Source organism: Centrocercus urophasianus, unplaced genomic scaffold (genome assembly GCF_019232065.1).
Source record: "Centrocercus urophasianus isolate 14NV4802_14NV808 unplaced genomic scaffold, USGS_Curo_1.0 seq_25, whole genome shotgun sequence".
In the NCBI taxonomy this organism is placed as follows: Eukaryota; Metazoa; Chordata; class Aves; order Galliformes; family Phasianidae; genus Centrocercus; species Centrocercus urophasianus.
Genome location: NW_024884811.1, coordinates 8,391,286 through 8,418,567, shown reverse-complemented (window position 1 = coordinate 8,418,567; position 27,282 = coordinate 8,391,286). Strand labels below are relative to the sequence as shown.

Sequence of the window (27,282 nt, the reverse complement as noted above, 5' to 3'; positions counted from 1 at the left end):
TTATGTTCAGTTAAAACACACCTCACTAAGCTTAGCTCAGGACCAAAGGAATGATTTTATCTCTTTAGAAGCATTATCTGCCTCTTTGTTTGAAAGCTTCAAAAAAAATTCTGTAAGCCTCCACCTACAGAAATTGTCAGTCTCTGAACAGAATTCCCATAGACTAATCAGATTAATTATTCAGGAGGAAGTATTATCCACATTCATTGGCACTACCTTTTCTCTCAAAAGCAGCAGATCACCTCTTCTTTGGTTATGCTGTTTTAACAGTTCTGACCAGTCTCCCACTCATATTTGTGAAATGATTCACTCTAAAAGACTAATATCCTGTCAGGCCAAGAGTTAGACTAGCTGACCAAAGAGATGATCACCTCCAATACAAAGGATATGAGAAGACGTGGCTCTCTCAAAGCCAGTTCAGTAGACTGAGTCAGGTTTCATTCGACAATGATTTAGAATGAAAAAGAGAGATGCATGGATGTTGCAAAAGCTGATTGTTAATTACAGCATCAGTTTGTTCCGCTTGTTCATATATTTTAGAATTAGTAATGGTATCATTCACCTCATCCCAAAATGCAAATAGGATATTCCTACCTGTATTTTATAGAAGTGGAAACTAGAATACAGGACAGTAGACACAATTAAATACCTGAATGTCACTCTCTATCATCCCATAATAGTTCTTCGTGCATTTTAAAAACAAGTGGATGACCAGTTGTGTATTAGACCAGTGTGCCAACCTACTTTCAGAACATATTGTTCCTAAAGTGCAGAGTATTTACTCTTCCCTGAAAGATATGCTTTAAAGGAGACATGGTATCATTATCTAAAAAAAATAGAAAAATTTATTAATGATACTTATTGACAATATTTCCAATATGTAGTAATTTTTTTTTCTTATTTTTTTTTCTTTTTTTCTTCCCTGGCTTATTTCACAGCAGAGTCCTCAAAAGTACTAAGTCTACTAAAGTCTCAATGGCAACAGAACATTCTACATTTTGAGAGCTATAACTGAAAATGATTTAGAAAAATGCACTTTTTCTCCATTTTCCTGGAACTTGCCTAAGCCTCCTCACAGGAGATTGGAACCTTCCAGGTGAGTTGAGGCTTGAATGGGAGAGCTGCTGCTCCAGCCATAGCACCTATTAGACCTGTATTAGCACCTCAGAGCTCTCTGTGTGAGTCACATCTTAGCAGGCCAAGGTTCATAAAACAGAAGGTATTATTTCATCTCATGAGAAGATGCCATTTTAACTTTGTTAGGATTCTTAACCTTTCACACCTGTTTTTAAAAATGTGTCCTTGCTTTCCAGAAATCCGTGGAAAAATAAAAAGTAAAGTTCTGAAGGTAGGAATTTTGTTTGTTTTCCTATCTTTGTTTACCAGTGTTTTGATAATATTTTCAAGACACTGTACTAACAGTAGTAGCAGTAACAGTGCACTGGAAAAACTGTTGAGTCTCTCACTGCTTCAAAATGGTGCTGCAGTTCTTAACAGATATTTATGGTTTCGATGATTCAGTTAAGATAGGCAATTTTGACAATACAGAAAATAATTGGGGATGGTTTATTTTGTCTCTTCTCTTTCTGGACTTGTAACAAATTGCAAACCACTACATTTTATTTTTGGCCTGAATATACAAGAGGGAATATTTGGGAAGCATGTTTTATATCTGCAATAGGAGGCATTCAAAAGTGAATGGAAATGTAACCTAGATGGTGAAAATATTATGAGATAGCAAGTATGAGAAAAAACATTCTGCAATTTAAATAGGAAACTAATAATCTCCCCTTATTTCATAACAAAGATACTTCTGCACTGGTTTAAATGTTAATTTTTTTTTGGTGTGAGAGTAAAGTGAGGGACAGACATTTGTATTGCCTGTCCAGGAACTGAACCAATGCTAAAGCAGCACCTAGGCTGGACGATGGCAAATTTTGTTCAGTGCTGTTTACCACTGATAATAGCTACTGACATTAATCCTGACATAATTCAGTGCAGTGGCATTTAAGAAATTGTAGTGTGTTTTGCATAATTTTTTTCTGAGTTCTCTTAAGTCCAATTAGCTCAAATTCTGGAGACAGTGGACAGACATTAACTGTTCATATCAGAGTGGGTTTTTTTTAATCGTATGACTCATGAAACAGAAACACATTCCTGCTAGCAACCAAAAAGCAATTCTGTAGATCACCATTCTATGAATCAATTGAAAACATGAATTATTAAAGAGGAAAAAATTGAGTGTTTTAAAAAGTAAAGGTCTGATTAAATATAAAAGATGTTGTTAGATGCAGAACTACAAATCATAGCAAAAGAAAGTATTGCAAAAACATGCCCACATAAATCTCACATAATCTACTTGTAGAATTCACTTACAATAATCATGAACTTATTAACAATTGCAAATGGACAGTTATGGTAAGAGTAATACACTTGTTTCAGTATACATTCCTAAATCCTATTGCTGAGTGAAATGAACAATCAAAGCCCTTTTTTGTTGAATGTCTTTTGTAAAGTATGGACTCCAAAATTAAATTCTACTAAAATCACTGTTAACAGGATAAAAGGGAAATTAATCTAAAACTATATAATTATGCTAGTTTTGATCTAATACGTACCACTAATTAGCTAGACTGCCTTTCCAGTTCACAGACAGCTTCCCAGACGTAACTCTACTGCAATTTCCATTTTTGATAGAGATTTTTGGTGAATATAATATTTCTCATTTTGGGAAAAAAAAAAAAAAAACACCAACTTTAATTTCACCAGATATCTAATCCCATGCCTTCCACACTTAAATATACTTAAAGTGCTTATTTTATTACTGTGCAAATGAGATTTCTGAGTTTTTTAAATTCTCCCTGTGTTAAGACACAATTAATTCAGAGATTTACTTTTCTACAAGTGGACTTTGTATAAATACCAAATTAATTTCTAATATAAAGTAAAATATAAATGAACTCAATTAAAATATTTACTACAATGCAAACTGCTGCACTGAGAGGAGGAGAGATAATGGCCTCACATTGCACCCAGGTATGTTCAGGTTGGATATTAGGAAAACATTCTTCAACGAAAGAGTGGTCAGGCACTGGAATGGATTGCCCAAGGAGATGGTTGAGTCACCTTTCCTGGAGGTGTTCAAGAAATGTACAGATGGTACTTAGGGGAATAGTTAGTGGGTAATAATGGGTGGTAGGTGGACAGTTGGGCTAGACGATCTTGAAGGTCTTTTCCAACCCTAATGATTGTGTGATTCTATGACTTTTAAAATCTGAATACAAATGCAAAGTTCCTTGCGAGTACTGATTTTGTTTCTTATAGAGAACATATATGCTAGAAGGTTGTTTCTTTGAATATATTAAAATGTCCATTACAAGAGCATAAAATTTCTATGAGTATTATATTCTTGTTCTGTTCTAAAGCACTCGATTCAATTATGCGAAAAACAGTAAGTGCAATCCAGCCACATAAAAGTGATACATCTTTAAACACAAAGCCATCCCTCTCCTCTTACCCATGTGATTTCAAAATTTGGGATGTGTGTAGGAACCATGTGTTTGATACTGGTACATAGGCGTAGCTAAAGCTTTAGCTTAGACTAGCCCAGTCAGATGCAGAACTTTACTAATGAAAAGCTGAGTTGACTAAGATGAAAAGTGCTTTTCTCCCACTAAGCTAAAAATGTCAATAACCTCCTACTTGGAGTAAAGAGCAAAGGCTAAGTCTATTTCAGAAGCACACTAAAAACCACCAGCTAGATTCTCACTGGTGCTATATAATTACTGCATGTGAAAGAGTCTTAATTTTTTTTTCCTTGCTTGCCTTGATTTGCAGATGGAGGAGGAAACAACAAGGTATTACTTTCCCAGCTGGATAGCAGAAGAGCAAGAGAGGAGAGATTAAGCACAGTCAGCGCTCTTCCCACTTTCTCCTTTCTGCTACTGTAGGTACCGCAGCAGATCCAGGGAAGCATAATTTCAGAGACAAGCTTTGTGGAGCTTCTTCTTTCTGTAGCAATAAGGAACAGCACTACTTTGATTCAACTATGTTTCCCAGGTCGTTTGTAAACAATACAATTACACAGCATTTTCTGATTGGAAGAATCACAAAGTGAGATTCTTGCCCATTCTGAACATTTCTCCAATTTATTTTCCACCTTCTCCATTAAGTTATTCATCTGTTCACATCAAGCAGAGGAATATGAGTGACATCCATTGTATTACATTAAGGTTACACTTGATCAAACATAATGGCTTCAGTTTGCAGGAGTGTAGAAGCACTTCATTCCCATCAAACTTGCATAGCATTAAAGCCTCTTAATTTTAATCTAACTTCTACGAACTGGAAAGACTAAAGTTAAAAGCAAACCATGTTCAAATCTAGTTTCACTCATTTCTCAAGGGAAAATCAGAAAATCATACTGGATCAACATTAGGAAAAAAATCAGAGGAAAAAAGGACCACATTGCTTAACCAAAATCCAAATCAGGTGAATTTTGCAATTTTTCATGAACATCGTGTTGAATAAGCTAGAAAATTCAAAGCCAACTTTATCACTACTATTTGTAAAGACAGGGCTTTCGGACAAAATTGGATAAGATGCTTATTTAGAATTAGAATTCTTTGGCTGCTTTCTTTTACTGAAATAATATCTGAAACTTTTTACTCATTATCTTAGTTACTTTCCTAATTTCTAATGAGGATTTTAATTACTCAGCACATTCACGCATTTTGTATTCCCAATATTTAAGTTCTTTCAAGAAACAAAGACTACTAAGTATTACAGTAAGACAACTGAGCCATTATTTTTGGTGGAGGTAACCTTGAAATAACTGCACCGTAAGTTGGCACTTTTCTTTCAACTTCTCTATACTCTTCAAAACTCTCACATATGCTTTAACAGGTTTCCTCAAACAGGTTTCATCAAGAAAGATAGAAAGTAAAATTGCTTTTGTAACAAGCTTTAAAATAGTGACTTTTCAGGAAGAGGACAGTAGGTATTTCAGTTGTCTCATTCCAGCTAGTAAGAAAGCAAGTGAATGGAAAGATAATGGTTCTCCAAGTCTCCTAAAATAGTTCAGCAACTATTCCTTCTTTTTTTCTGTGTGTGTGTGTGTGCATGAGCATGCACGTGTAAAGTATCAGACCTATCAAACTTTGTTAGTGTGACTAATAGTGGTTAGTTACTTATTCAGAACAGTTTTCAAGAGAAAATTACATTCTCGTGTACAAGATATTTCAATTATTGGACAGCTTGATTAGCAAGTATCTGATATTAACTTTGTCAGGCACAGAGCAAAATATACAAATAAAGTGCATTTAAAGTAATTTAATTAAAGTATGGAAATCTTGAACATCAGAAATCAAGTTTTATTTTAATTAGAAAGATAAGAGTCTGTGACAGGGGGGAGGAAACTCACAAGCGGTGTCCCTTAGGGATTGGTCTTGGGACAGGTGCTCTTCAACATCTTCATCAATGACACAGACAATGGCATTGAGTGCGCCGTCAGCAAGTTTGCAGACAACACCAAGCTGAGCGGTGCAGTTGATACATTGGAGGGAAGGGAAGCCATCCAAAGGCACCTGGACAGGCTGGAGAAGTTGGCCTGTGAAAACCTAATGAGGTTCAGTAAGGCCAAATGCAAGGGGCTACCCTTGGGTCAGGGCAATTCCAGGTATTTTTACAAACTGGAGGAAGATCTCCTGGAGAGCAGCACTGCAGAGAAGGACTTGAGCCAGCAGTGTGTGTTTGCAGCCCAGAAGGCCAACTGTGTTCTGGGCTGCATGAAAAAAGGGGTGGCCAGCAGGGGCAGGGAGGTGATTGTCCCCTTCTACTCAGCTCTTCTAAAGCCCCATCTGCAGAAATGCGTCCAGGCTTGGGAACCCCAATGGAGGAAGAATGTGGAGCTCCGCTAAGAGGAGGGCTGCTAAGATGATCAGAGGACTGGAGCATCTCTCTTATGAGGAAAGGTTGAAGGAATTGGGCTTGTTTAGCTTGGAGAAGAGGTGTCTCCATGGAGACCTCACTGTGGCCTTCCAGTACCTGAGGGTAATGTATAAACAGTAAGGGGAACGGCTGTTTGCAAGGATGGATAGTGATAGGACAAGAGGAAATAGTTTTAAACTAAGCCAGGGGATGTTTAAGTTAGATATTAGGGAGAAGTTTTTCACTCAGAGTGTAGTGACGCACTGGAACAGGTTGCCCAAGGAGGCTGTGGATGCCCCATCCCTGGAGACATTCAAGGCCAGGCTGGATGTGGCTCTGGGCAGCCTGGTCTGGCGGTTGGCAACCCTGCACATAGCAGGGGGTCAAACTAGATGATCACTGTGGTCCTTTTCAACCCAGGCCATTCTGTGATACTATGATACTGTGATACTGTGAATCAGTATCAATCATTCTTCTGCATGATTTTTAAACAAATAAATCATAAAGATGTAGATTTTCTTAACAAGTGATATTTCCAGTAAAAGATTTTTTGATTATTGACTTCTCAGAATCAAAAATATTAACAGATTGAATAGTAAAATGTGATTCGTTATGTCAGCGGATTACTTATTACTTGAATGAATGGTAGAGGAGAAAGAAGCATTCATTAATGTGGGTAAGTGACTGTGAATATTACCAGTTTATTTTCCTATCTGTAACTCTCCAAAGTAAATTCCTTTATTGAAGGGTATTGACATATAAAAAAGAAAATATTATTTATCAAAATCGTCACTTGTTACTTATTGTAATGGGATTCCAAGATCACAGCCTGAACCAATGGGTGAGCTATGTGAGTACACAAGTACCTGGAGCAGGTAGGGGGGGTCTAAAGCCAGCCCTTCTGTCTCCATGATACTTCCATCTTAGTCATGCTCTAGTCCTCCTTTTCCCCTGCCCCTCTCTGCTGCGGCGCAACGGTACGAACGAGGAGGGTCACATTGCTCAGCTCGTCCTTTTCTCCAAACTGTTACTGAGACGGATGAGTTAATTCCTCTTGGATATCCTTTCCTATAGCACCTATTTCTCAAATAAAGTCTCTGTCAATGCCTTCTTTTGCTCTACACCTCTGAATTTCACTCTTGCTGAAAATATCTTTGTAATATTAATCTTTAGTTGCTGAGCTTAGCTCAGTTTGATTTGATAGTTTTCCATCTAGAACCACTAGGTGTTCTTTTGCTGCTGTCTTCATTTAAACCTGGATTGTTTAGCTCATATGTGCTACAAGTGAATGTCATTTGAACTGCAATATTTGCCTGTAGCCTGTACAATATATCAGTTTTAGTTATGCTCTGAAAAAATGGAATTCCTTGGCTGAAAATCCTTTCACATTTGTCAAATGAATCACTTGCATAAAGAAAGTACTGCCCTCCAGAGACAAATTTGAAAGTTCTCACAGGCAATTGTTTACACAGCAAAATGCAGTGTTTTTCACATTCCTTCTTTTAAAAAATGATGGAATGCTTTGATCTTACCACTCTAGTCGCACCCACAACTTCTCTTCAATCTTCTTTCCTCTCACCACTATTTTCAAGTTAAGAGAAGTAGAGAAAGATAAAATGATTAAAAACTACTTTTCACTCCTTTAAAAAATGGAAGCTGAGATTCTGTTTGATATTTCCAGGGTTTATAAGCCCTTTAGAGATGCTAGACAGATTGTGACTATCCAAGGCAGCAATCACAAAGAAGAGATGCTTCAAAACTCTTCTCACAGAATCACAGAATCATAGAATAGTTTAGATTGGAAGGGACCTTTAGGATCATCTAGTTCCAATTCCTCTGCTATAGGCAGGGAAACCTCCCCTCACCTGTCTCTCTCTCAAGCCAGAATTCACTAAAACATTGTTGCCCTACTTCACCTTCTAACTCGTCAGCAGAGACTCACAGAGACATGAACATTTGCCTCAGAAATTACTGCTTCTTTTACAGGTGACAACACACTGCTTGTAGCAACAAGGTCCAGTTAACATCTGAAGATGCTAAATTGTACTTGAAGATGGATTAAGATGGGGTGAGAGATATGGAAAACTGAAAGTGCTGTGGACAGGACACTTTCCACTAGACAAGTCTGCTTAAAGCCTCATCCAAACAGGCCCTGAACACTTCCAGTGATGCAACCTTCATAGTGTCACTAGGCAACCTGTTCCAGCACCCTCTCAAAGAAGAGTATCTTCTGAATATCTAATGTAAATCTATTTTCTTTTGGTTTAAAACTATTACCCCCTTGTCCTTTCACAACACCCTCTGATAAAAGTGTTCCCCTTCAGCTTTCTTGTAGGCCTCCTTCATATATTGTTAGGCATGTATGGTCTGGCAGAGTCTTGTGCAGGCTGAAAAACCTCACCACCCTCAGCCTTTCTTCGTAGGAAAGGTGCTCCAGCTTTCTAATTGTCCTTACGGCCCTTCTCTGGGCCCTTTCCAACAACTCCATGTCCTTCTTATGATAGGGCTCCTCAGACATGGTACTTCAGGTGGGATCTCACAAGGTCACGGAAGGTGACAATTACCTCCCTCTTTTTGCTGGCCATCCTTTTTCTGATGCAACTCAGGAAATGGTTGTTTTCTGGACCGCAAGCTCACTCTGCTTGCTCATATTCGGTTTTTCATTAGCCAATGCCCCAAATCTTTCTCTGAGGGCTGCTCTCAGTTCATTCTCTGCGCAGCACGTACTTGTGTTTAGGATTATCCTGAACCTTGCACTTGGCCTTGTTCTTCATGAGCCTTGCAAAGGCCCAACCTCTCAAGCCTGTCCTTGTCCCTCTATATGGCATTCCTCTAGCATGTCAGCCACACCACACAGCTTGGTGTTACTGGCAAACTTGCTAACAGTCTCACTGTTCATGTCACTGAGAAAGATGTTAAATAGTTCTGGTCCAAATACATGCTCCTCATAGACAAAACTCATCGTTCATGTCTGCCTACACATCAGGCTGCTGACCACAACACTATGAGTGCAACTACCTGACCAACTCCTTATTTACTGAGTGGTCCACCCACCAAATCTGTATCTTTCTATATTGTGTGGGCCAATGTCAGATGCTTTTTACAAGTCCTGGTAGATGATATCAGTTGGTCTTCCCTTATCTACTAATGCTTTAATCCCTTTGTAGAAGGCCAGCAAAGCTTTCTGGCACAGAACAATGAATATATTAATATCTATTAAAGAATAAGTTAAGTACAGGTTATTTTTTTTTCAATCTGCCAGCTAACATAAAATATGAAGCAATAAGATCTGCCCTCAATTTCTATAACTAATATAGATAGTTAATATTCATTAAATGCTGAAGGGAAAACAATCATCTCAATACTTCTTGATTTCTCTGACTGAAATTTAGTAGTGAGTAATGATTATAATCCACTTACTGCTTTAATTACTGAAATAATTGGTGACAGTAAATGCTGTCATAAATAGGGAATGTTAAAAAGTTACAGTTGAAATCATCAAGATTTTTAAGTATACAAGAAGACAATCTTTTCAATGGAAAATATCTGTACAAAACTGGAATTATGGCAATTTAAAAAAAAGAAAAAAAAAACAATAACAAATGCATCTTTCACATATACTTATGACAGTTCCTTAATACTACTTGTTACTTCACTAATACTCATTTATACATATATATATATATATACAATACATACATTTTCTTAGCTGTGACACAAGATAGAAAAGCATAGCTTTTCCTTGAGATTTCTGTCTGATTGTGCTTCTCACCAAAAAACTTACTACAATTACTGCAATCCTGATTTACAAGTTCAATTTTCTGTGGTTTTTAGGGTGACAAGATTTCTCCAAATACCTTCAGAATTTTTTACAGCATGGAGGAGAATTTTCTGATGCTATTTTTAAGCTATTTGTATTTCTTAAAGTTATTCTAATTTATAAATAAACAAACCAGGTAAAACTCACTGAATCCCCTGTGTGAAAGCTGCCAGTCTTACCTCCTGGCATCACAAATGATCAGCAAAAACTTTTGTTCTTGGTTTTCTAAAATTATTCAAAGCCAGAAGGGAACACCCAAAACAATTCCTCTCACTGTAATGCTAATAGCATCTCACGAATTGGTGCAAAAGGCAGTAGCAGTTGTTGCAGGTTTTTTTACAGGTATTACAGGTTTACCATGAATATAACTTCTGTTATCCCATCAGGGCTCATTACAAAGCACTCTACGAAAGCTTCTCAAATTGTGTACACTGTCTGTGCTGGCTGAGACTGAAAAATGTTGCATCATCAATTGTAGTGCAGCTTTTCAAAGGTGTAAGATAAATTAAAATTAAAAAGTTTTAGGCGTGGATCTCTCTAAATACAATTGTTTTTAGCTACTTAGCTACCTGTGGAATTTGTCAAAACAAGAAGAAACCTTAAATATTCTAAGACAAATTGCAACTTCTACAATTGTATTCCAATTACCCTTGAAATACACGCTCTCTTACTTCACAATCTGATTATATTGGGCTGTTCCTACACAGTCCTCTAAAAATATCTTGAAAAAGTTAAGTTTATTTTTCTGGATCTTTTATTAGAGGCCAAGAAGGTCTATTGTTCATCTTTACTTTTCAATAGATTGTTCTTGCTATTATTTTTGACAGTTGGGGTTGTTGTGTTTTTGTTTGTTTGTTTGTTCGTTTGTTTTTTCCCAGATTGGACATCAGCGTGTCTGAAAGATAGGCAGAATAACCTAATATTGGACTTGACTGTCCTCCAGTCTACTGAAAACTCATACAGCTACCAGCTCCTAGCAGTTCCTTACCATTCTCAGAAAATGCATATTTCACATCTGTCAGCAAGTACATATTCCATCTGTAAAGGAAAGCACATATTTCTAACAGTAAGAAAAGAATAATAAATGGTTCTCCAGCACAGCCTGTAATTGAAATGCTACTTATTTGAATTGGAATTCAGGATGCTTGGGTTGTATTCAGGTCTGCAACAGAGATCCTAAAAAGTGCAAGAATCACAGTTGCACTACTCACTGGAGCATTTGGCAAGAGGAAAACTACAGAGAGACAAGGCCATCAGAAGCTTCTAGTACATATGCAGTATTATTCATTGTTGAAAGCTCTGTCTCAAGTACATTCATGTGCTTTTTGGCACACATTTTTAGTTATTAAGTTAAACTCATACTTTAACTCTTTTTAAAAACTTCTACAAAGTAACTAGGCTATAGTTTATCCATGAAATAAATGACAAGCATCATAGGCATTTTAATGAAGAGCCTAGAGATTTTTCAACTGTCAGAGAAATCAACCTTTGTTATTTTATATTTTTACCCTATTAGTAAGTTGTGGGTTTTTGCTTGTTTGTTTGTTTGTTTGTTTGTTTTTCTATACTTCATTCAGTTTTGGTAATTTCCTCTTTTATGACAATTAAAATACTGAAATTCTAAAAGTTTCTAAATCATTGTTTACTTTAAGCTAAAATTGTCATTTAAACTTAAAAGAGAAACTTTTAAGATGTTTTCCCTCCGTATTCAATTAAGGCTAAATTTACAGAGTCGTCTCCAGAGGAAATCCAGACTGCTGATGACTTTACATTAATCTCCCACACAGCTTTTAGTACTTTTGTGTAGGCCGCATCTGCCCCCATTTAATTAAACAGGGTTTTGCCACCGTTACTATTTGCAGAACAATCAGGCTTTGCAAGCATATTCTATATCAAGAAATTTTACCATCAAACAAAAATATGACAAAAGTATAGTCATTGTCCAAATCTGTACTAATTAATCTGTGAACCAGAAAGCACAATTATACATTTGAATTTGATGAAGAGTAATTGCTACCGACTCATGCATGCATAGTAAGTAAAGTATCTCACAAAAATATTTAGGGCTAAGGATTCTTTCACACATTTTACATTTTCAATTGTAAAATCAATTTAAACCTTTGACTGAGGAAAATTACTAAGGTGATGTCAAGTTTTACAACTGCTTATTGAAATATCTTACTGTAGTTCTCTCTGCACATATGAAGAAGATGTGCTTTTCACATCCGTATTTAAGTATTTAGTTTATAATTTTTTTTTCAAAATTGTACAGAAGTTTCTGTAATTTCATTGTAATAAAATGGCTCTGTAATAAAATAAAAAACCACAGTACTGAATATCACATACATCCTTGATACATTTTTCTACTCAGCCTTCTCCATCAGAATGTCCAGACGTGCTAAACTCAAGGCACACTGAATTTAGATCTTTCAATGAAGACAAGGAACAGTTGAAAAAAATGATAAGGAGCATGAAAGGTAAATCTGACTCAGTGAGAGACCAAGAAAAGCAGAATATGGATGACTGATAGATGTTTTGGACAGTGTCAGAGATTATAATAAATACCTGTAAGCATTAGGAAGATATGACCATCTGGAGCAGAAGGAATATGAGCTAGGATAGAGTAAGAGAAGGAAACTGAGGAAGGAAATTTTGCAGGAAGATTGCAGTCAGAGAAAGATACAACCTCTTCAAACTTTCCAGACAGTCATAAAAATCCTATTGCTCAAACACAAAACTAGGGAAAAAGAACTAAAAGTCCACAGTACTGACTTGCCTCCATTGAAAAAGTATCCATTTCTGTATGTGCAATGAATTTCACATCATATTTAACTATAAAAGTCACCAATAAACATTTATTTTCTGTCTCTTCCTGCTAGAGATATTCAGACATGTCTAGCACATTAGACCTGATAAGGCCACAGAGTACCATAATGAAACATTTTATTGTAGAGTCTTTGAGATTCTAATGCCACCTATTCAGACAGTGCTCATCATGAAACTGTTGCATTTAATCACCCTGTCACCTATACCAGAAAAGAGATGAGAATTACTTTGAATTAAAGAAAATTATAGTTTAGAAGAGAAGTGACAAAAAAGAACAGAATGAGACCATTACATAGCCATTACACAAGATTGCACAGAAACTTATTTTGTTGAAAGTGATAGCAGTAAACCAGATCTTGGTCTACCACATAGACTAGATCCTCTGATAAGGCTCGCATTTTATTTTATACTCAGAAGTTCAAGCAATAGACCTCAGAAAACGCCTCAGAAAACTGGTTCAATTTTGGAAAAGAGACAGAATTACAGTCTTTCATTGCTTGCTGTTCTGTTTTCTTTGCTGTAACAAGAAATAAAAATTAATCTGCCTATATAATTCTGCAAGCTAACTTTAAAGTTCTTTCCTATTATTTCTATTTTATGTATATTATTTCTTTTAAAGAAAACCATTCTAAGTAGAAATTTAATATATTTAAATATTAAGAGGCTCTGATCTGTTTACTTTTCAGAGAACTACCATCTAGACTTCATTTAAAATGAAAGGGAAAACCGTAACTAGGCTGTGTAAAAGAATAAAGAATGCTTTTGTTGCCTCAAAGTAGAAACAAAGTCAGTAGATACGTGAATATATTTAACAAACTTCTCTCAGAGCATACAGTTGATGTAAATTACGTATGTGGAAATCACTTTCTATGCTTGATGATTTCAAAGATCATCTTGACTAGGACTATGAAGAAATTAACTTTTAGTTGTTTCCCGAAAATCACATTTCTTCTATGTGTTCCAATGTGGAATATTGTTAACTGTCTGCTCTCTGATTTTTTCTCTTTAAAATTTTTTAATATGAAAGAAAGCATTATTTCAATAAATTCCAAACTTTCTATTTGAGACTATAGTATTTAAAAAAAATAATAATTTTCCACACCAAAGAGAAAAAATAACTTCCATCTGTAAGAATGTTTTCTTTTCCTTTAAAGTTTCAATTATAATAGTTATTGTTTAATTAAATAATATTTTGATAAAAATTTTGCATTATAAAATGTTTGCACTATTCCAACAGAGTGTAGTCTCACAAAGAAAAGGCCTCATCAGCATGATCTAAAATATTCTATGCAACTTGGATGTGATATTGTACAGAATTTAAAAAGCAGTCATTAAAAGTGTGAAGTATTCAAATTCCAGAGTGAGATTTGGAATCTGCATTTAACTCCACCATTTGCTATTAATATGAGTTGTTACTGGAAATATGTTCAAAAGACATATTACTAAATATAAACTTGGGCTCACACAATTTACCTGCATCTGTAACAGGAAAATATGCGGGGTGGTGGGTGAAAGATCAAATTCCTTAATATTAAAAACAAATTTCTTATCTGTGATTTTTAAGATATGCTTTATGTCAGAAGTAATCAACATTACATCTAGGTTGTGTAAAATTTATTGCAGATTGCTTCTGTGTAACAACATGAATAAACAAAACAATAAACGAAAAAAAATCTGTTCATGTAAATACATCATCAAATGAAGAACTATGTACTTCTGATGTTGTGGCATTCCTACCTAGCAATATCTTACATACATTTCTAATTGAATTTTCTGACATTTTAAGAAAATTTATTGCATACAATAGGAGGTGTGGCAAGGTCTTACTGTGCATATGCTAACGTGCAAGTGTATCATTATTAAAGTTATGGTTACTGATGGTCTGAACTCAGATGAAAATTCTGCATAATGGAAGAGAAAGAATACACATTTTGAACAGATAAACGATCTAGAAAAGAGAAACTCTTTCAATCTATTTTACCAAAGAATAACCATACTTAGCTAGATAAAGAGTCTTTCCAGACAACTTTCTGCAGACCACACTACCCACAAGCAGGTGCCTCACAAACAGGAATAGCGGGGCATGCAGAGCTGATAAGCTTGCTAAGGCAGACCTTTCCAAGTAAATGTTATTCAACAATTTTATTAATTTTATTCCCAGATGATTTTCTTAGTCAGGTATGTTTCAAGTTACATAAATACATTAAGACTATAGAGTAGCAGCCAGTGAATCATGTGTAACAATTTTTAGGTTACGTCATAAAAACTTTGTCTCCGCACAAGATTATTAAATCAAGAGAGGCAAGGAGTATGACTACAGCAACTTGACTTATGCTACAGCCCACATCCTTTCTTTGGGCACCACCTTGCCATATCCACTGATTTAGAGGAGGAAGCTGTGAGAAACATATCACCTGTAATTGGCTTTAGTAGAGGTGATACAACGACTGTGCTCACAGAACTGTAGAAAGATTGGGTGATGAAAATGTTCAGAATTGCTATGCTTCTAGTTTGAATCTTTCTCCTGGGAATGCATTAACTGCTCAGATGCCAGGCAACATTCTGCATACAACCACAAGAGATGGCTTTTTGCTGCTAGTCTCTGTGCTTTCCTTTGACTGTTCTCCATCAGGCCAAGACAAAATGGATGGAATTTTCCTAAAGGAGAGATTCACCTATAATTGCCGGCTGGATCATGTTCTGGAAATGATTCTCATCTTTGCGTGCCTGTGACAATCCAGTATATTTCTTGTTTCTATTTTTACATTGCTGTAATGGATAATTAGACACCTCCAAGATATCTCTAATATTGAATATAATATGAAAAGACAATATCCAAAGTGGGAAAAAAAAAAAAAAAAAATCCTTGTAAGGAAAATTCTGTGTGTCTCTCTAACAGGATAAGATTTCTTAATTTATTTTGCTACCTCTAAGTTGACATTACTATGACATTATGAAAAAGTAGACATTAAGATACTATTTTGTTAAGGACTTCTTTTTATATTGCACTTCTAATACTGAACCAAGAAATTGTGGCCTTGAGTTTGACTAACTGCCCAAACAAATATATCAGTAACTTAACTATTTTGATAGCTAATTGCTCAAAAAGAGACAATTGCTGAACAGTAAAAATCTCTTTAAAACTATTAACAATTGCAATACAGAAAGTAAAGCTGATCTTAGTAAGTTCCCTGACTTCCCCTAACTCACTGCAATTTTGACCAATTATAATTAGAAGCAACTTTTTCTTTTTGAGCTTTCCCTGCAGCATGAGCCATTGCAACTGTGGACCTTGACACCAATAATAATACAGGCAGATATGCAAGCAACATGTGAATTAAGACATCAGTCAAGCAAGAATCATCAGGAGAAATTATTTAAAGAGATCACTTAGCAAATGACTAGTCTCTATACTAACAATCAAATCAACTACAAAAAAAGACAGTCTCACTATCTTTAACATACAATAGCACTAAATTATATGAATGCAAAAACAGAGAAGTGCCTAGACACATTATAAAATCTATTATGAGTGTAATAATAATTGAAAATTAAAACAGTATTTTATCATAAAAATCCTACATAATCAGCTCCTTCTACAAGCCAATGACTCATTCTCCTGTAGTGTTCTGGATACACTGCAATTAAGTATTCAAAAACAACTGCAGGATACCAACTTGCCTGAACAGGGAACTTCAGATTGAGCAAACATACAAAAAGGGGAAGTATAGAAGGTGCAAGTAGAACCAAACTTCCAAGGAGGGAAATGGCTTTCTGAGAATACAATTAGTATCCAGTTCAGCTCAAGATGAATTTGGTAACAGAGATGAAGGAGTAAAAAAGAGCAAGAAAAGCAAAAACAGAAAACAAAAGAAAATGTAGGCCTACTGCTGAGTGGAACAAGTAATCAAGAAGTGAATGACATGGAATAGAATGATGTATTCAAACTCTTCTTTGCCTTACTTTTACTGGTCTGTTATCCGGTTTCTCAGGTCATCATCTCTAGAAGAGATGTTTGAGGAAGCAGAGAGTACTACACAATGTAGGGAAACATTAAAGTCCTCCTTAGGTAAACTGGATGAGACCATGCGGGAGGCACCCAATCTTGATGAGGAAGCTGATCTTTGTCCTTGTGAGGCCATGTTCTCTTTATTGTCTTAGAAAAATTGTGATCAGTAGAGGTCCCTAGTTATCTGAGAAGGTCTTATGATAAGACCATCTTTAAAAGAGAGAAGAGGACCTGGGGAGCTACAATCTTAGCTCAGTCCTGAGAATAATGTCATGCCAGTGCTCTAGGAAGTCATTTCCAAGCATTTAAAGGACAAGGAGAGACTGGCAACAGTCAGCATAAATTTACCTAGGGAAAATCATGTGTAATAGATTTGATTTCCTTTCATGACAAAATTCCTGGTTCTGTGACAGACAGAAGCAGCAGATAAGTTTTTGACAAACTTTTACTGAAACCTTGTAGCCCAGCTGGAAAATACAGACTTGATAAATGAGACCAAAAGGCAAACAAACTACTCAGACCATCGGATTCAAATGATACTGGGCAGTTGTTCCAAATATAAATAGCAGCTAGGTAAGAACAGGTATCTCTAGAAGTGAGTACTGGAGCCATGACTGATTAATTAGCAATGTGATTTGTACAGTAAGATGTCATGAACCTTCAACAAGTTTGCAGAAGACACCAGAATAGTATGAGGACTTGTTATTCTGGAGGGCTGCTATTCACAGGACCTTGGCAAGCCAGAAGAATGGTGAGAGGAACCATGCAAAGTTCAGCAAAGGCAAAAAATAACCCCAGCTCAGACTTTTATCTGCTGTAAACTTACTCTTTTAAAAGTTAATCTCCTAGTTGATGTGATAATTATATAAATTTGCAGTCAAAGATGATTATATATGTGTTATATTTTTTAATTGATTCATAGTATATCCTAAGCTGGAAGGATCAAGTTCAATGTCTGACTTCACATGGGACAACCTAAAAGTTAAACCTGAGCATGCTGCTCAAGTGATTCTTGAACATCAGCAGATCTGAGCCCTGCTCCAGTTTCTAACCACTCTCTCTGTGAAGAACTTTCATGTAATATCCAATCTGGACTTTCCTTATGCAGCTTTAAGCCATTCTCTTGCACATTATCACTGGTCAATGGAGAGATTAGCACCTTTCTCGCCATTACCCCACATGAGGAATTTATAGACAACAGTATGATCATCCTTCAGTCTCCTCTTTTGTAAGCAGAACAAATGAAGTAACCTCTGCCATTTTTCAGATGTCATGCTTTCTAGTTCTGTCACTATCTTTGTTGCCTCCTTTGGACACAATCTAATATTTTTATATCCATCTTGTATTTCAAAGCCTAAAACTGTGCAACAGTACTCCAAGTAAGATCACACCAATGACGAACAATTACTTCTTTTGACTGGTAATATATATTACATAGATACAGCAACTAGTAAGTCAGAGTTCCATGAAAGTAAGTCAGTGTGATACAAACTCAGACTTAATGTGAGTCCAGATGCATAACAGCAGCTAGGCATTTTAAAAATATGCAAATTCTCAGATCTGGTTGGTAAAATTCTTCTTCACTACTAGGTTTATTGTTAAACGTTGATCCTTTTTTATTTATTTATTTTCCCTAGGTCCATTTGCATGCAGCACTGTGGCAGATAGCATAGAGTCTAAATAAATAAGGAGACAAAAGCTCCCGAATTTCTGTTCAAAACTTTGCTATCTGTTTTCCCTGTGGTCTTGGCCAGTTGCACCACCCCTTCATGTGCAAGTTCTCCTATACAACAAAGATAGCATTACTTGCTTACTAATTCGTGGCCAAAAAGGCCAATGGCATCCTGGGGTGCATTAAAAAGAGCGTGGCCAGCAGGTCGAGGGAGGTGATCCTCCCCCTCTACTCTGCCCTGGTAAGGCCTCATCTGGAGTACTGCGTCCAGTTCTGGGCTCCCCAGTACAAAAAAGACAGGGATCTCTTGAAAAGAATCCAGCGGAGGGCCACAAAGATGGTGAGGGGCCTGGAGCATCTCTCCTATGAAGAAAGGCTGAGTGAACTGGGTCTGTTCAGCCTTGAGAAAAGAAGACTGAGAGGGAACCTGATCCAGGTCTATATCTAAGGTGTGGGGGCCATAGTGGTGAGGCCAGTCTCTTTTCAGTGGTGAGTGGAGACAGGACAAGGGGAAACGTTTGGAAACTGCAGCATAGGAAGTTCCACACAAATGTGCATAAAATCTTCTTTACAGTGAGGTGACAGAGCACTGGAACAGGCTGCCCAGGGGGGTCGTGGAGTCTCCTTCTTTGGAGATGTTCAAGACCTGCCTGGATGCCTACCTGTGCGACCTGCTGTAGGGAACCTGCTTTGGCAGGGGGGTTGGACTCGTTGATCACTGGAGGTCCCTTCCAACCCCTACAATTCTGTGATTCTGTGATTAGGTCATGCTTAAAATGGTTCTAAAATAAAGATGTGCAACAAAACTGTTAAGAATTATTGCGCTGTTGTTCATTATTCTTAACTGGAAGGTGAGTCACATAATAAACAGCACAGACCTATAAGAAGTTGCCAATGTAGAGTTACACCGTGACAGCCCAGAGATCATCATTCTGAGCTCAAAAAGAAAATAAAATGGCAATTTTTTGTTATTATTATTTTAATGCTATGCAAACCATAGCTTTCACTCATTTTCACTACATACAGTACCCTACCGAGTTAAAAATAAATAATTCCAAAGAGCAGCTTTTCTCCAGCTTGCATTTTTATTCCATGTTACTCTGATAAGGTCCAGTCTCTCCATTCTCATCACCAAACTTTAACACTCAGTTCCCTTAAAAAACAACCGAGCTGTTTTTTTGTTGTTGTTATTTTAAGAATACTTGATTAGGTGAATAACTGCAAAATTATGGCTTAATAGTCCCACATTTCAGTGGTTTCGCCTTTTTCTTAAAAATCAAATACAGAAGACAAAATGTAATCTTTGAGTTATTGCTTTGATGGGGTAAAGACAATGCAAGCAAATGAAAGGCTTTAAGACACATTTTGTTTGAAATTAGAACCATTAGTCTGCATGGCTACTGTATCAAACTTACATTGATGATGCTAATAACATTTTTTGTAGTATTTCTTCTCAAAACTAGATATTAATAGTTTAATTTTTGATTCAAAGTCTGCAATAATTACAAAAAAATTACAAGTGCATCTCTAGAGGACAGGAAGAAAAAATCCATAGTTTTATATCACATTTTGTTCTGATCTTTAAATGTAGAGAACTTTAATTTCTTCTTTCATGGATTAGAAAACAGAGATTTTAAGCATTGCAGTGTCTGTCTAATCCGTGGATCTGTCCCTACAATGAACAATTAATATACTAGAAGAGAAAGAGCACTGCAAAAAAAAAAAACTTCAGAAATTAACCATTGTGTAAGTCATTCTTGTAGCTCCCAAGAGTTCCATAGGTATACTAATATACTTTCAGGTGTATATAAGCAATAAGAAAGCAATTTAAAACAAACCTGATGTTGTGTAGTAACAGTAATCTCTCATAAATTGTGCTTTAGCAAAGAACAGGGAAATCACAGAAGCATAGAAGCATGTAGGATGGAAAAGATACTTAAGATCATCAAGTGTGACCATACAGCTAACACTACCAAGTCCACCACTAAACTGTGTCACTAAGCATGACAGCCACAGGTCTCCAATGTCACCAGAGATGGCAACTCTACCACTTAACTATGCAGCCTGTTGCAATGCCTAACCAGCCTTTCCCTTCCTGATATAGAATCTAGACTTCTCTTGAAGCATCCTGAGGCCTACTAGTTACATCCTATCCCTTGTAACCTGAGAAAAGAGGCTAATGCTCGCCTTGCTAAAGTCTTCCTAACCACTTCTTTTCTCCAAAATAACTTCTGGTGTTCAGATAGCCATAAGTGAAGTTTTAAAATACATTGTATAATCTTTTATCTCTTGAGTTTAAATTCAACTGATGTCATATTGCTTGACATTTCCCATCATACTATGATAGTTGTATGTCTTAAGAGGACAGAAGAATTACAACATTGACTTTAAAGTACAACTTTAAAATACCTCATTACTTCAGCAGTAATTTGTGTTTCAAAGGCACTGTTCACAGTGGGATATGTGTGTGTGTCGTTGCATTTCAGAGTCTAACAGGAGCAGATTCAGATAGGAGTATCTCTATCCCATCCTATCTTTTTCTATCCATCTCTTCTTTTGAGTTACATAATACAGAGTTTCCATCAGAAAGATGACTGAAGAATCTGTCATTAAATTTCATGAAGCTTGGCAAATGGTGATGACAAAATTCACATTGCAACTGGTCAGCAATAGGGATTCATGACCAAAGAATGATCTGCCATGTAGAGCAAGAATCAAAAGTGGCAGACTACCTGGAATCAAGAGTGAAAGGCAGATTCCACAAGAGAGTGAAGTTTCTTGACAAGAAATGCCATAGCATTGTCCTGTTGCAGTGTAGTCTGAGTGCCCAGAGGCTTCTAGGCTCTGGGGGATGAATCCAAAACCACATGATTCCTATGCCCACATGACTGATGCTAGGGTAAGTGCATGTAAGGAATCAGCTCATGCTGCAACTTGCAGACCACTCTCTGTATTTATACTTAAGCAAAATTGTGTTTATTTCACTTCAGAGGGTACAATAAAAGTCCCTCAGTACCAAACTAGTACCATTATTAAATACTGATTGAACCAATTGGCCTTCCAAATCACATCTAAGTATCTGAAAATATAAATAAAATTTATCATATCACATTTACTCAAGCAAATATTTATGTTAGGATACTACTGAATCAAATCAGGAGTTGTGACTACTGGGCAAAACAAATATAGAGGAAAGCAAACTCTTTGAAATGTTTATTATAAAGGAGGTACAACCAAATTATTTAAATTTTCTCAAATGTATGAGTTTCAGGTAACAGTCCTCCACCATTTTAATATTATCTGCCTTGGCAAGACCAAAAATCTTCCACTGTCAATTTGTTCTTATATGTGCATTCATTCTTAAACAACATAGTTATCTGTTACCTTTATGAAAAATAGTGGTAAAAATTAATTGTGGTTATCTGAGGAAAACGGGAAAAATTTAAAGTTTGTAATCACATGTACAAGCAAAATACTGCTATTCTACTTTGCAACAGGATATCACATATAAAGTTATGTATATAAGCTATGCTACTTTAAAGGAAAAAAAAAAAAAAAAAAAAAAAAAAGGAGAAGAACTGAAATATCAAAAGCAATTGCCCGCCTGTTTTTTTAAACTTCTCAGCGCAAGGTCTGGCAACTGTTATATTTCACAAATTTAACTGTTGCTACCAGCAGCAGACTTATCGATTTATAAGCAGTTGGTTTTTTGCTCCTATTGGTAATATTATATGTGAAACTTCAGTACAAGACATGAAACCTTCATCTTAATGATGATCTTTGTTATCCTGCCAGTTAAACCTGGATGAAAAAATCAGAATGAAGCCCAACAGCAACCTAAGCATAGGAAAAAAATAGAAGGGTGACAGGGATGACTAGTGTGAAGCGTCTCATTAAGTAAGCACTTACAAGAGTGAAAGATTAGAAAAATATTTCTGAATATTTCCTGTCTAGTTTTTCATTTATTCTCCTTTGTTTCTTAACTGAGCAGCCTCAGCTAAATCTGTGTAATTCATCCCTATATAAAGCTAATGAAAAAACAGAAACAATCCTGAGGCTTCATGAAAATAAAAAGAAATTAAAAAAAGTCGGAATGTGTGTATGTGTGTGCAGGAACAGAATACACATTGTATTCTTAAAACCAAATCTACTGTGACTGTTTTGAGTTCTGTGCACTCCAGGTACTTAAATTGAAGTACAAGACAATTTGTAGTGCCATCTATGGGATTTTTTTAGTGTCTTCCTCCAAAAATATATATTTGTAATTTAGGTTGTCTTTAGTGATTACATCCTTCTTAAAATCAGCTCAATGACTCAACTGCTCTTCCACCTCCTCCAACCCATCGAAAATAGAGAATAGATTTGTATACATTCATGCAGACAAAAAGCCTTGATAAGAGGATGGATTTTTCCTGCTGTTGGGTTTGCATTACGATCACGTAAATGAGAAACGCATAGCTGCTTGAGAGAGCTAACCATTGAAAAATGGCATTAAACATCTAGAGAAATTCAATTTCCTGAATAATATTCTTCCTGTAGCAACATAATTGCTCTTTAGCTAAGAAAGAATTGTAAGAGCTACCGATTTTATATTACCAAGAAGCATCAAAATTATAATTGCTTTTGTTGTTGTGTTCAGTTTTGCTTTGTTTGTTTGTTTAAACAGCCTTGCAGCTTCATTTAACAATCTGTAGATCTGCTGTTTCTCAGTTACTCCCTGAAATAAAGTTTTCTATAGATAAATCTTTCTTCGTCCAGTTTCAAAACAAATTCTATCAACCATAGAAATGAAAGCCTTAGGCAGAATACAAAGTTATATATAACGTCTCTAATGTCCGCAACAGATTCTTAGATGCAGAGAAGCCTTTCCGAGAACATCAATCTCTGAGTATAGCAGATAGCTATTCATAATAACCAGACCGTTTGGGGTTTATTATTTATATGAATACCCATGAAACTGTCTTGTTGTTGCATATTTGAATGCAGCTTGGAAAACAACAGTGATCTCCAAAAGTCAAAAATCACTTAGACTTTTTCATAGGACAGAATATTTACTTTTCACTCTGCTACCTGACTTATCTATCATATAGTTTGGGGTTTTTTTTGGTCAGTATTTTGAGTATATTCTCTCCAAAACACGAAGTACCTCTTGGACATTATATGGTTTACACAACGTGTCCCAAATACAATTTAATTTTCAAAAAGCTGAATTTCCTGAAATTCAGAAAGGCCAGCAATGTGAACTGTCATAATTGTCCCTTCACTTATTTTCCTTTAAGATTTCAGCCCAATCTTGTTTCCAGCCTCTATGGACAGAAAAAAAAAATCAAGACACCAATCTATTTTTAAACCCTTGCCAAATGGCATTGCATTTCTCAAAGATGTAGTGAATGTTTCACCAAGCATGCTTTCAGATGTAGTCTCGCGTGTTCCAGAAATTAATACACGTGGGAATGAGATCTAGGAGGCAATGTTACGTAGATAGATTTTTTTTCTTTTTGCCATAGCATCCTAATGAATGTTTACAGCTTTTGCTCACACAGTACAAATCTTACATTCTTTACACAGCTGTAGGTTCCTAAATTCTGCATTTCAGTTCTCCATATGTCCATCCTTCCTTTTCTTCATGCTTCCTTATGTTACCAAGTGGCTGCATTGCCTTCACAATTAAGAGCATAGTACTGCATTCCAGACAACTCACATTTTGGAAAACAACTCAATAAAATAGTATGAAAAGGAATGAAGAACAGAAAAGGTTACATTAGAAAACATGCTTGATGTAAAAACTCATGAATGTAATATGAAGAAGCCATAACAGTAGTTACAAACAAATATGCAGAACAATTGATACTATAAATATCCTAAACATTGAGATGGAGGCACAATCTACTCATGGTTCCTTGCAAGTGATTTTGGAACTGTGCAAAATATTTTCTGAGTACAGAAAATCTTCTGCCTCTGTTATAATACTCCATGGGGGTTATTCAGGTCTCTGTAATTGAGATTTTTTTTTTTTTTACTTTGAAGTTATCAATCAAGTTCAGATAAAATATTTCCCAGTACTTGCATTTGGACATGACCAAAAGGTTTACAAACTGAGTTATTAATTTTCATCCACAAATTCATGTATGAACATTTTACTCTCATTTTTCACCAACTCTGCTAAACTCTACAAAATGACTTCCATATATTTATTAAGGGGATTTAGAAAATAAATAAACTTCTGTCCTAGAAGGAGGATCTGCTGTCCTGTAGCTATCACAGAAAATTACAAATCAGAAAGAACTTGCTGGATCTCACCTGCTGGACTCTGCTGATGTAATGGCAATCACAGGAGGAATCCTCAGTGGAAGAGTTGTGGGCCGTGGCATGGTCTCAGTGTCATTCTTTTTATCCCAGTCAGCTTGTTCTAGCTGCCTGAAAGCCAAAGGGGGAAGCTGGATGTTACGGGATGATAATCTCCGCACGAGATAGGGCTCCATTGCTTGGAAAGACTCTTCCTCCTCACTACAGTGATGGAGTACTTCTTCTGAAATCTACAATCAGGGAGAAAAACAAAAAAAAACCAAACCATATCACATATGAGAACACCATAACGTCAATTTAACTACCCCTATAATCCCTTTCCATAAATTTGTTATAAATACTGGCTATACATTACTGCCATTATTCAGGAAATGCAAAAAGTGAAAAAATGCAGTAAAAAGTTTATAGAGTTGAAGTAATCTGCTGCTTTAAAAGCAATGAGAAAGCTATTCTATGAGAAGATAAAAACACCACTACCTAAAATACGCATTGGGAACAAATGTCTACTTTAGATGAGCTTCTATCCTGCAATGCGTTTTTGCTTCCCTGAAAATTGTTTATCTTTTGGAAGAAGTGAGAATCCAAATAGCAATAATAAAAGAAAAGTAGTTAGAGAATGCAGCTATACACCTCTAGACTGAAAACAAGAGAAAACTCACCTTAAATTTCTTATTAAACTGTATTTAAAAGATTACTGCAGATTTTCCAACTCCCACCTTTCTTCCTGACACACAATAGTATCATGTTAATATGAAGTGATCAGTAGTTAAAACAACCAGTGTAGTGCTTGGAAATAATGAATAAGTGGATCTTCTGAAGGTGTGGCTATCGCAAAATGGTAAGGTTAAACATAAGTAACCATTCTTTTTAAAATAATAATATAAAATATTGGTAGTATTTTCTGGGTCATGGAATAATGATGCTTAATGTGGGAAAGAAGTCTTCAATGTACTTAAAAGGGAGGAAATTTCATCATAACATTTTCAGAATTTTAAACAAACCTCACAATTTTAAAAGAAAATTTGCAAATAATTATTTTTCTGAGAGCACTAATATCTTCAAAAGCCTCCATATCTTACTCAGTTTCTCACCACCTCTTGATAAATTTCGCAGCACAGATACTACTACTGTCTGCAACTACGGCTTTGATGATATTCCTGTGACTAAACTCAACTTATAAGTAAATCTAAATATTTTCTATACCATCTATATTAAGAATGAGCAATAGAATTACAGCAACATGCTATTCCATCTAGGTCAGGTATGTCTAAGTCCTAGTACACTAGTACACAGAGAATTTGCCTCTGCCAACTAACATTCAAATGTATGGCATAGTTGATATGGTGTACTATGACAGATTGCTCACAATGAAATCACACATCCACTTGTAGCACAGATGTGGTCTTCAGTCTCAGCTGTCTCGTGAGGACTGATGCATACCTTCAAGGAAAGTTTGCAGGGCAACATATCTACTCTGCGCACGTAGGGAAATATGTTAATGAGCCCCCTTTCATGATGAGTAATATTCATAACCTCTATTTATACTCAGAGCTTGAGCAGTTGCTATGAGCAAACTATTTCTGATTAAATTTTTAATCATAAAATCTAAATTTATAATTTAGCTATTTTTCTTAATCTAGTTGTAATGTAGTTTAAGAAAACAAAGATTATAAAATTGTACGCATTATCAAATGTACACTGAAGCAAATCCACTGAAAAATTAATCACTGTAAAAAAGCCTACAAGAATTAATGTGTTGTAGTCATCCAGGGAAAAGTTTAACTTCAGGCTTGTATTTTCAGTGTGTACACAGTGGATATTCAAGACAGTTGAATGAATTAAAAAATAATAATGAAATTAATTATAGCTCTGCAAGAAACAAAAATGCTAATATCAGAGCTAAAATTAGTCTATTGCAGGAGGCTATTTGATCCACTTCATCACTAACAAACTGTTGATTTTGAGGCTGCTTTGAAAACCACTGAAATCTTCGAACTGCAGCTACAGATGATCAGAATCAACTGCTGAAACAAGAAAGTGGACTCACTGAAAATCTTTGAATCATGCAAAAACTAGAGGTAATGATGTATTGCATAAAGGAAACTGTCAGGACAAGGGACAAATTTCAAACCAAATATTAAAACCAAGATTTTAAGAAATCAAATAGTTACCTAACATATATTTCAACTAGTAGTCATGGGAAATTAAATCACTTTACGGAAAAATACATCACTTATTAAGATACAAATACACAGATATCTAAATTAGGAAATACTACTGATCAAACTCATTTTACTTGGTAAACAAAAGAAAAATATGCATTAGTGATTTTGTCTTATTTATGAATACAGTTGTAAAGAGTATTATGTTTACTCACTCCACTGGAGAATCTTCTCCAGTTCTCTACCACATTCCTAGTAGGGAAGATTCTCCTGATGTTCTACCTGAACCTTCTGAACAGGGGCCCTTGATCCTTGTATAGTATGCCACAGTGGAGCTCAAATTTGCCGTCTTTCACAGCTACTCTTCAAGTAGCTGTAGGCTGCTGTTAGATGGCCTTTCTTCTCCTTCACAGCAGACTGAACAACTCAGCTCCCTCATGCACTGCTCACTGATTGTGAGCTTCAGGCTCTCACCATCCCTGTAGCCTTTGTCTGGGCTCCTAGCATTTCCCTTGATCTACTCGCTACAGTCAAACTAGCATGTAGTCTGCGTTGTTTG

At 36.0% G+C, this 27,282-nt stretch overlaps 1 protein-coding gene across 2 annotated transcripts in view; it reads right to left on the bottom strand.

Annotated features, from left to right (window-relative positions):
• The window catches only part of LOC122163989 (cAMP-specific 3',5'-cyclic phosphodiesterase 4D-like), a 488,389-nt gene that overhangs the window by 301,931 nt on the left and 159,176 nt on the right, over positions 1-27,282 (bottom strand). For both annotated transcript variants that reach the window (XM_042825621.1, XM_042825623.1), the window contains exon 3: positions 24,556-24,791. In XM_042825621.1, coding sequence (XP_042681555.1) covers positions 24,556-24,791 — 236 coding nt within the window. The remainder of the gene's footprint in view (positions 1-24,555; positions 24,792-27,282) is intronic.